Source organism: Sinocyclocheilus grahami, unplaced genomic scaffold, assembly GCF_001515645.1.
Source record: "Sinocyclocheilus grahami isolate Dianchi unplaced genomic scaffold, SAMN03320097.WGS_v1.1 scaffold534.1, whole genome shotgun sequence".
Lineage (NCBI taxonomy): Eukaryota > Metazoa > Chordata > Actinopteri > Cypriniformes > Cyprinidae > Sinocyclocheilus > Sinocyclocheilus grahami.
Genome location: NW_015505713.1, coordinates 589,609 through 600,845, shown reverse-complemented (window position 1 = coordinate 600,845; position 11,237 = coordinate 589,609). Strand labels below are relative to the sequence as shown.

The 11,237-nt window shown below is 35.4% G+C and overlaps 1 protein-coding gene across 4 annotated transcripts in view; it reads left to right on the top strand.

Annotated features, from left to right (window-relative positions):
* The window catches only part of pkp4 (plakophilin 4), a 56,493-nt gene that overhangs the window by 39,546 nt on the left and 5,710 nt on the right, over positions 1-11,237 (top strand). For all 4 annotated transcript variants that reach the window (XM_016238231.1, XM_016238232.1, XM_016238233.1 and 1 more), the window contains exons 8-18: positions 1,290-1,442; positions 1,557-1,767; positions 2,283-2,415; positions 3,551-3,764; positions 5,072-5,255; positions 5,548-5,665; positions 6,945-7,136; positions 9,991-10,164; positions 10,520-10,670; positions 10,802-10,994; positions 11,125-11,209. In XM_016238231.1, the coding sequence (XP_016093717.1) occupies positions 1,290-1,442; positions 1,557-1,767; positions 2,283-2,415; positions 3,551-3,764; positions 5,072-5,255; positions 5,548-5,665; positions 6,945-7,136; positions 9,991-10,164; positions 10,520-10,670; positions 10,802-10,994; positions 11,125-11,209 (1,808 nt within the window). The remainder of the gene's footprint in view (positions 1-1,289; positions 1,443-1,556; positions 1,768-2,282; positions 2,416-3,550; positions 3,765-5,071; positions 5,256-5,547; positions 5,666-6,944; positions 7,137-9,990; positions 10,165-10,519; positions 10,671-10,801; positions 10,995-11,124; positions 11,210-11,237) is intronic.

The following is an 11,237-nucleotide window of genomic DNA, read 5'->3' as shown; positions in this document are numbered from 1 at the left end:
AAATATTGCAATTTAAAATAACTGTTTTCTATTGTAATATATAAAAAATATACATTATACATTTTCAGCATCATTACTCCATTCTTCAGTGTTACATGATCCTTTAAAAATCATTCTATTGTGTGCTGATTTGGTGCTCAAGTAATATTTCTTATTATTATCAATGGTAAAAACTGTTTTTGCTGCTTAATTTTTTGTTGAATCTGTGATACACTACCATTCAAAAGTTTGGGGTTAATAAGATTTAGATTTATTTGTGCTTTTATTCAGCAAAGACATTAAATTGATCAAAAGTGACAGAAAAGACATGAACAGAGTTACAAAAGATTTCTATTTTAAATAAATGCTGTTCTTTTGAACTTTCTATTCAACAACTAATCCTGAAAAAAATGTATTGCAGTTTCCACAAAATTATTAAGCATCAAAACTTTGATGATAATAAGGACAATAATTAATAATAATTGAGCACCAATTATATTAGACGAAGACCAGAGTAATGGCTGCTGAAAATTCAGCTTTACCATCACAGGAATAATGCCATTTAAAAATATATTAAAATAGAAAACAGCTATTTTAAATTGAAATAATAATTCACAATATTACTGTTTTTATTGTATTTTAATTAACTTAGAGAGCATAAGAGACTTCTTTCAGAAACATAAATAAATGTTCCTTCCAAACTTTTGCCCACTAGTGTATAAACTGAATGAATTAAAACTAAAACCATAAGAAATATTTTCATTACTTGAAATTAGTGCTGTCAAATGAATAATCACGATTAATCAAAAATTGCTTACATAATATATGTATGTGTACTGTGAATATTTATTATGTGTATTTATAAATACACACACATGCATGTATATATTTCAGAGAAATATGTTATTTTTATATGTTAAATGTATTTATTTATAATATAAATTATATGAATATAAATATAGACATGTAAATACATGTAAATATTTTCAAAATATATATGTATGTGTGTGTATTAATATATACATAATAAATATACACCGAAGACAAAACACACACATATTTCTGCAAACAAAAACTTTTATTTTGGATGCGATTAATCACGATTAATCGTTTGACAGCACTACTTGAAATATAATAAACATGAACTGAAATAAGACATTAAAAAAACTATTTTTATTTCAGCTGGTTGCCAAGTTTAGTTTAAGTACTAAAAGTAAATATAGACATATTTAAGAAAAACAAAAAAATTTCAAAAACCTTCAATAAATTTACTGAAATGACACGGTTGTAAATCTCTGATCTTCATCTAGGCTTGCAAACCTCTTATAGTCAGAACAGCCAATTAGGCCAAGGCTCCCCGGACTGCCACGTCACGCCAGTCTATGAAGACAGAACCTTCCAGAACCCTCTGTACCAGAGCCCCACGCACGGCTCCCAGAGCGCTATCTCCAGAAACAATACAGGTATGTGACGAATGTCCTTCATGCACCACTGCTATCTTTGCAAACTCAGTGAATGAGTTCTGACATTTCCACAGTGTTCATCTTAATGTCTGCACTGCTCACTCTCTCTCTCAGGGTTTGGTACTTTACAAAGGACCACTAGTCAGTGTAGCACTCTGAGGTTCCAGCGAGGGTTGTTCTCAGTGGGCTCCGTGGCAACGCACTCTGACACCTATCGTCCCGCCCATTACCACCAAACCGACCCGAACTACACCAGACATGCAGCTGCCGTCGACAACACCGTCACGCGCTCGCCTTCCATAGACAGTGTTTACAAAGATCCCAGGTGAAGAGCTGAACCCAGTGATTCCAAAAACATTGCAGAAAGCTTCCAAAATGATTTAGGGCCACATTTGAAGTCACTGACATTTAAAACGTGGAAACTTTGCTTGTAAATGAAACCCAGCATGTTTCTTCCCTTTTTGCTGCATTATTCCAACTTATTTTATTTGTTGAACCTCCACTACTTTTGTGTGTACGTTGCTTTGTAATCATATTTCTGGGCATGTTTGTTTTGCAGACAGAAAAAGAGCTTGTCAGGAAATGTAAACCAGATCGCCTGAGTGCTCATTCACATTTGCAGTGCATATTTTAATGACAAATGCGATTGGGAAAAAAAATTGAAGCTGGACTGATTTTTTTTTTAATGTGGCTAGTTATTTGTCCTGATGCAACATGTAAACACAAGTGATTATGTATATTTTATTCAAATCTGCAAACATTTCTTTGTCAAATGTGGACATTTTTCATATTTGTGTGTGTGTTTGACATCTGTTTTCTCTGTGCCTGTGGGGGGGTTAGAGAGTTTGCCTGGAGAGACCCCGAGCTGCCAGAGGTAATCCGAATGCTGCAGCATCATTTCCCTTCTGTCCAGGCCAATGCTGCAGCGTATATACAGCACCTCTGCTACGGAGACAACCGCATAAAGGCAGAGGTATGGTTACACACACACACGCATGCCATACAAATAGGCACTTCCTATTTATGTCTTCTTTTTGTAACTTAAGCTTAACCAAAAGCCTAACCATTAAGAGCAAAAAAAGCATTATTTAAATGCATTTGATTGGACAAAAATCTTGGACATAAATCTGTGTAGCGCAGGATATGGCTTCAATATTAATAATAACTGTACATTTTAAACTACTATTCAAAAGTTTGGGCTCTGAAAAACGAATACTTTTAATTTAAAGGCAAGGCCACTTGAATTCATAAGTAACAGTGAAGGCAATGGACAGTGACAATGACAGTAATATAATGATGCATGTTTATTTTTGGAATAATAAAATAACAAATGCTGTTACTTGCGCTATATATAAATATACAGAATGTTTCTTGAACCAAGGATCATGTGACACTTAAGACTGGCGTACTAGCTGCCGAAAATTCAGCTTTGCCATCACTGGAATAAATGATATTTTAAAATATATTAAAATAGAAATTTTTTTAAAAATATATATTTATCAGTATAACAGTTTTTACTGTTTGATCAAATAAATGCAGCCTTTATGAGAATAAGAGTGTACTTTCAAAAACATTAAAAAATCTTACCAACCCCCAAAATTTAATTAATTACTTTTAATTAAAATGAATTAAAAACTTTAATTAGTCTTCTCCGATCTTCACAGCTATTTAGTATATATAAAATAAATGTAATTCTGTAGTTGATTTTTATAATCTGAGTAGTATTTCTCTGACACAGAAACAATGGGGATCTTAATTAGCATTCAACTTGAACAGATAAATGTAGGTTTCAAAAAGCTGATATAACTTGCTAATTCTACAATTTGAAATCATAAATGAACAACAGTGTTTAATAAATTCAATAAAAGAAGTAAGAAGTAGGGACTTCTATGTACAAACTCGATCCAGTGAATTAGTGGTTAAAGCGAATGAGTTTGTTTAGAACACAATGTGAGAGATGTACAGTGTTTGAAATAGAAGTTAAATTACTAGCATTCTACTAAAAAAATGTTTCTGCTTTTAGTTAGTTTGCATTTGCAGACTGCATAAACAGACAGAAAAGCACACATAAATGTGAACACTTGCACTCTCTTACTGTATGTTTTCAGGTGTGTCGACTCGGGGGGATCCGACACCTGGTGGATCTGCTTGACCACAAAACCCTGGAAGTTCAGCGGAACGCTTGCGGAGCTCTGCGGAACCTAGTGTACGGAAAAGCCACCGACGATAATAAAGTGTGTGTGAGGAATTCCGGTGGAATCCCAGCTTTGGTTCGCCTGTTGAGAAAAACTCCAGACGCTGAAGTGCGAGAGCTTGTAACCGGTGAGTGGGTGTGTGGGGTCACATGACTGAGTGCCATAAGAGAGTCTTTCTTGTGCTTTTTCACTTCCTCTCTGTTCCTCCGTCTCGCTCTTTCCAACTCACTTTCTTCTGCTCCTGTGGTGAGATCAGTTTGCGCTGTGAAGCTCAGATCAGAGATTACAGTCAGTGGAACTCGGAACTCAGTGGCTGTGATTAATGTGGAGGGACAAAGTATTTGATTAAAAGCTGAGCTGACACAAACTTACATACACATACACACACATTCTCTCCAAGCTGGATATCCTAAGTAGTGCTAGATAGATATGCATACAGTGTATTTTACTGTCATTTCTCAAACAGAGGGCGCAGGTTTATTCAACAAAGATGGAACTCTTTCTGCTCACACACATACTCACAACCACGGGGAATATTTTGTGTTAATGAATTCTGTCTGCAGGATTTTTTGTTACACTCCCACTGCCTCTTTACAGTTTTATTGCACACCTCTGAATGTGTCTCATTTTTTCTAATGAGCTATGTTAAATGATCAAGTGTGTTAAATGACTTATTATACCTAAACAGTTCACCTAAAAAGTCTTATTCAGCCTCTTATCAATGCAACAGATTTTTTAAAGCAGTTTTACTGTCAACTGCTCAATGGCATGTTTTAATTTGATAAACGAATTCAAAAAAGCATTTAGCTAAAGAATTTAAACAACGCCATTGGCAAAACAAATTCTAAAATTTAAATCACAAAATAATTTATTAGTCGATCATTGTTACATTTAACTTCATTTTAATACATGAATTAAATAAAGTTACTTAAAATAATTAGTCATTTTATAAAATGCAACTGCGAGGAAATTACTCACATATGTGACTAAATTTCACACTAGGTGACTAAATAATGTCTGTCGTTATGATTTCTGAATCTGAAGGATCATGTGACACCAAAGACTGGAGTAATGAATGCATCACAAGAATAAGTGAAATGTTTTAAATTGCAATAATATTTCACAATATTAGCGTTTTTTACTGTATTTAAGATTAAATAAATGCAGCGTAAGAGAATCTTTATTATTCCAAACTTTTGACTGCCTGAGTGTATATATACGCTTGTTTTTTGTAAGTGGCAACTAACAATGTATTAGTCAATATCAATTTTATTTCCAGTGTACATAGTGGGTTGAAATAAGTAATTTGTTCTGTTTTATTAATTCATAAATTTGATTCCTTCATTTTATATTAAAGTGGCACCTCTTTATTTAATACTGTACTGTTGCATTTTATATGTTATATACCATGTTTTTGGGGTCATGCCTTGACAGGAGTGTTGTGGAACCTGTCGTCATGTGACTCTGTGAAGATGACGATCACTCGGGACGCTCTCGGACCACTTACTAACACGGTTATTATCCCTCACTCCGGGTGGGGTGCGGCCCCTCAGCGAGAGGACCAGAAACTCAAACTGCACTCATCTTTGGTCCTGAGGAACACCACCGGCTGCCTCAGGTATGCCTCATGTCAATTTGTACCAGCCTAATTATACAGGGCTTCCTGTTAAGATCGATTAATCAATAGTCGTTTAGGTAACCTGCTGACTAGTTGTTTTTTGTAATATATAGTTTTGCACATCACTGGTAGTAGCAGCATCACTCTTCATCCTCAGAGATTATCAATATTTATACTATTTATATTTCCAAGTGAGAATGACTGTTTTTATCTAAATCAGATAACCATTGTATTGTTGACTGCATGATTGTGTGTGTGTGTGTGTGTGTGTGTGTGTGTGTGTGTGTCTCAGGAACCTGAGCTCAGCTGGAGAAGAAGCCAGAAGGCAGATGCGTTGCTGTGAAGGGCTGATAGATTCCCTTCTCTATATAATCAAAACCTGTGTAAACACCTCTGATTATGACAGCAAGGTTAGAGAAATTCTTGGGATTGCATAAAAAAAAAAAATGAAACCATCCAGTTCTGATGTACAACAGTCTATAGATTGTTGGTAATATTTGGAACATGTTTGATACATTCTTGCCAGATATTTGACTAATTTTCGACGCTCTCGGACCACTTACTAACACGGTTATTATCCCTCACTCCGGGTGGGGTGCGGCCCCTCAGCGAGAGGACCAGAAACTCAAACTGCACTCATCTTTGGTCCTGAGGAACACCACCGGCTGCCTCAGGTATGCCTCATGTCAATTTGTACCAGCCTAATTATACAGGGCTTCCTGTTAAGATCGATTAATCAATAGTCGTTTAGGTAACCTGCTGACTAGTTGTTTTTTGTAATATATAGTTTTGCACATCACTGGTAGTAGCAGCATCACTCTTCATCCTCAGAGATTATCAATATTTATGCTATTTATATTTCCAAGTGAGAATGACTGTTTTTATCTAAATCAGATAACCATTGTATTGTTGACTGCATGATTGTGTGTGTGTGTGTGTGTGTGTGTGTGTGTCTCAGGAACCTGAGCTCAGCTGGAGAAGAAGCCAGAAGGCAGATGCGTTGCTGTGAAGGGCTGATAGATTCCCTTCTCTATATAATCAAAACCTGTGTAAACACCTCTGATTATGACAGCAAGGTTAGAGAAATTCTTGGGATTGCATAAAAAAAAAAAAATGAAACCATCCAGTTCTGATGTACAACAGTCTATAGATTGTTGGTAATATTTGGAACATGTTTGATACATTCTTGCCAGATATTTGACTAATTTTCAGTCTGTATATCTGATGACAGCTGGGAACTGGCAGAGGCTCATGATGCTTATAAAAAGGTGTTACATGTTTTCTGTGCCACTCCTTGAAGGGCCAAAAAATGTTGAGTGCCTCTAGTGGTGGAGCTCAGCATTGTGCAGCTTTGGTTATTTTTTCTTCACGAAATCTTAGTCTTAGCATGCCATCTGCTGGAACAGGAAGCATGAAATGCTTCCTGAAAAAGGAAGAGGAATCCAAAAATATATTTTAAATATTTTTATGACATTTATTTTAAATAATTAGTAATAATAGTTATTATAAGAAATATAGTAGCGATTGTTATTTTTAATTTAAATTTAATTAAAACTTTTCTAAAATGGAACAAAGTTATTGTGATTTTTGAAAAATATCCAGGACAATATTATGAGGATTGGGACTGTCGATCTCCAAAATATTATATATTTCTTTCCTTACCCTTTTTCTCTTTTCCTGTGTTGTTAGATTGTGGAAAACTGTGTGTGCACTTTGAGGAACCTGTCATACCGTCTTGAGCTGGAGATGCCTCCGTCTCGGCTGATGGGAACCCAGGATCTGGACACGCTCCTGGGCCCTGACACCTCCAGTAAACAGGCCGACTACAGCTGCTGGGGGCTCAGAAAGAAGAAGAAGAAGCGGTCCTGGCAGGATCAGCAGGTAATCTATCACTAAATTAAATGAGCTTGGACTCCATGAAAAAAAGCTTATAACTGCTTTTGTGCTCAGTTATCAAATGATTTGGGATTGTTGGAAAGAGAAATTAATTTCGCAAATAGCTTTGCACAAGCCAACAGATGATTTATAAGAGCAAGGCACCAAAAGCTGTACATTTAAAATAACAGTTTTTCAGCCAATAGTCATGGAAAACCTGGAAACATTAGTAAATTTTAAAATTGGTATTTATATCTCTGGAAATCATGGGAATTAATACAAATCTTTAAAATGTTATGGAAAAGCCATGGAGATTCTAATAACTCATTTTCAGTTTCAGCTCAGCTCTAAAAGTTTTTGAGAGTAGCCTACGATACTATTTTTCTAGTTTTATTTTATTTTAAAATTAGTTGTCATTTTAAATAATTAATGATTATATAATAATAAATAATATGACTAAAAATACTAATAATAAATGAATAAATAAAAAATAGAAATGAATTATATATTTTTATATTTACATATTTTTTTTCACATTTTATGTTTACAGAAACTTTTTTTTTATTACTACAGAAAGTAGACATGAGCCGGTATTCGGTAATGTGATATATCACGATAATGAAAATGCACGATATTGTTATCGTGGGCACTTCAAAATACCGAATAATTATTTATTACTAATTATTCCGATTTTTTGAATGCATTTTAAGAATATTTTCCCCATCAACTGGTCACAATGCACAACACTGCGCTGTATGCTGCGTCAAATACCTGTGTGCACTCTGATGTAAACAAGCACGGATGCACATTCACTCTCTGACAGCAGATGGCACTGAACAGCAGAAATGCAGCCGTTACCCCGGAAACAAAGCAGCTGCACTACTTTCTGTTTCTGAAATGCATTTAAATTATTTAAACAGCATTCAGATTTGTGTATTCGCTACGGTGTTCATCACAGCACCAAATATTTAAATATTTAGAATAGGCTATTCATTTTCAAACTTTTTTACATTTGAATCTGGACTACAACATGCCCTAGATATTGTTTGGCAATGTTTTGATTCTTTATTGTTCCGTCACACTTTACATTAGGGCTTCATTAGTTGGCATTAGTTAATTCATTAGTTAACATAAACTGCCAAAGAAAAAAATCTTCTAAACATTCATTAATCTTAGGTAATTCCAATAGGCCTATTTAATAACACGGTGTTAAAATCAAAACTGCTTTTGTGCTCAGTTATCAAATGATTTGGGATTGTTGGAAAGAGAAATTAATTTCGCAAATAGCTTTGCACAAGCCAACAGATGATTTATAAGAGCAAGGCACCAAAAGCTGTACATTTAAAATAACAGTTTTTCAGCCAATAGTCATGGAAAACCTGGAAACATTAGTAAATTTTAAAATTGGTATTTATATCTCTGGAAATCATGGGAATTAATACAAATCTTTAAAATGTTATGGAAAAGCCATGGAGATTCTAATAACTCATTTTCAGTTTCAGCTCAGCTCTAAAAGTTTTTGAGAGTAGCCTACGATACTATTTTTCTAGTTTTATTTTATTTTAAAATTAGTTGTCATTTTAAATAATTAATGATTATATAATAATAAATAATATGACTAAAAATACTAATAATAAATGAATAAATAAAAAATAGAAATGAATTATATATTTTTATATTTACATATTTTTTTTCACATTTTATGTTTACAGAAACTTTTTTTTTATTACTACAGAAAGTAGACATGAGCCGGTATTCGGTAATGTGATATATCACGATAATGAAAATGCACGATATTGTTATCGTGGGCACTTCAAAATACCGAATAATTATTTATTACTAATTATTCCGATTTTTTGAATGCATTTTAAGAATATTTTCCCCATCAACTGGTCACAATGCACAACACTGCGCTGTATGCTGCGTCAAATACCTGTGTGCACTCTGATGTAAACAAGCACGGATGCACATTCACTCTCTGACAGCAGATGGCACTGAACAGCAGAAATGCAGCCGTTACCCCGGAAACAAAGCAGCTGCACTACTTTCTGTTTCTGAAATGCATTTAAATTATTTAAACAGCATTCAGATTTGTGTATTCGCTACGGTGTTCATCACAGCACCAAATATTTAAATATTTAGAATAGGCTATTCATTTTCAAACTTTTTTACATTTGAATCTGGACTACAACATGCCCTAGATATTGTTTGGCAATGTTTTGATTCTTTATTGTTCCGTCACACTTTACATTAGGGCTTCATTAGTTGGCATTAGTTAATTCATTAGTTAACATAAACTGCCAAAGAAAAAAATCTTCTAAACATTCATTAATCTTAGGTAATTCCAATAGGCCTATTTAATAACACGGTGTTAAAATCAAAAGTTGCAACTGTGTTATTTAATGAGCTAACATGAACTAAGACTTGTATTTTTTTTAACAAAGATTAATCACTTTTGTAGCAAATGTAGTTTTTTCTCATTGTGAATGTTAATGCATTAACTAAGGTTAACGAATGAGATCTAATTGTAAAGCGATACCGATTGGTCTTTATACTTCTTTTGCACTTTAATCTGTATAAAAATGTTTAACTTTATACGTTGTTTTGTGTATTGCTTTATTGTATTTAAATGTTCAGTTATTTTTGTTTATAAGAAAAAAAATGATTAAACCTGTTATACTGTATTATGACAACACTTTTTTTGCAGCTAGATTTCAATATCGTGATAATACCGTATACCGTTAGCAATTAACCGCAACATGAAAATTTGATACCGGCGTATCCCTAACAGAAAGTTATGTTTAAAGAATGTTCACAGCTAAAACTAACCTATCACTATTTGTGTGCTCCTGTGATGCAGTGGGATGGTGTGGGGCCTATTCCAGGATTTTCTGGAAGTCCAAAGGGGGCAGAGATGCTGTGGCATCCATCTGTGGTAAAACCTTACCTCACTCTGCTGGCAGAGAGCTCAAACCCAGCCACGCTGGAAGGGGCGGCTGGGTCTCTGCAGAATCTCTCCGCCGGAACCTGGAGGGTAAGCTGCTTGTGGTCACTACAAGATAAACTGAATTATACAGCCACAGTGTTTAAAATAGAACTGAATTATACGAATGCCATAATTGGCTGGTGGATGAAGGAAATGTCCTGCACAAACACACACACACACACACTGTTTGACCAGATGTAGCTTCAAGGTTCTAATACAGCAACAGTTTTTGTTTTCTTTCCTTCATTTGCGTCCTTTATTTTGGAAATGCTTCTAAAGTTAGGAGTAGACAAGTTACATAGATACAGTGCCTTGATTCCATCACTGGTTTTAAAATTGCGCACACGTTAATTTTTGCTTTACTGAAAGATAACAACCTTTTTCTCTCTCTTTCACCATTCAGTTTGCGGCCTACATCCGTGCTGCTGTACGTAAAGAGAAGGGTTTGCCCATACTGGTGGAGCTACTAAGAATGGATAATGACAGGGTGGTCTGCTCTGTGGCCACTGCTCTACGGAACATGGCTCTGGACGCCAGGAACAAGGAGCTCATTGGTCAGTCACTCAAACTTATTGCTATGAACTCTTTACATTCCATTTTTATTAGATGTCGGTTTTATGTGGCCATTAAAAACGGCATTGCATCTTCAAAAATAAATGTTTCCTGAATTCGGTTGCTTTGATAGGAAAATACGCCATGCGGGACCTAGTGACCCGACTCCCTGGCAATGGGCCCTCCCTTCTGTCAGATGAGACGGTGGCGGCGGTCTGCTGTGCGTTGCACGAGGTCACCAGCAGGAATATGGAGAACGCCCGTGCTCTCGCCCAGACGGGCGGCATCGACAAACTGGTTACAATCAGCAGAGGACGTGGGGAGAGGTGCATACCGCTTTTATAGGGCTGTTTGAAGTGGGCAGTTTGCCGTTGCCACATTGTTTCATAACAAAATCTTTTTTTTTTCTTTGAATGTCCTGGTATGTCTAGAATAATATCTTGTTCTCTGTGGCAGGTACTCCATGAAGGTGGTCAAGGCAGCAGCTCAGGTGCTCAACACTCTGTGGCAGTACAGAGATCTGCGTACCTTCTACAAAAAGGTACATGTTCTCAGCCATTGCTCTGTGG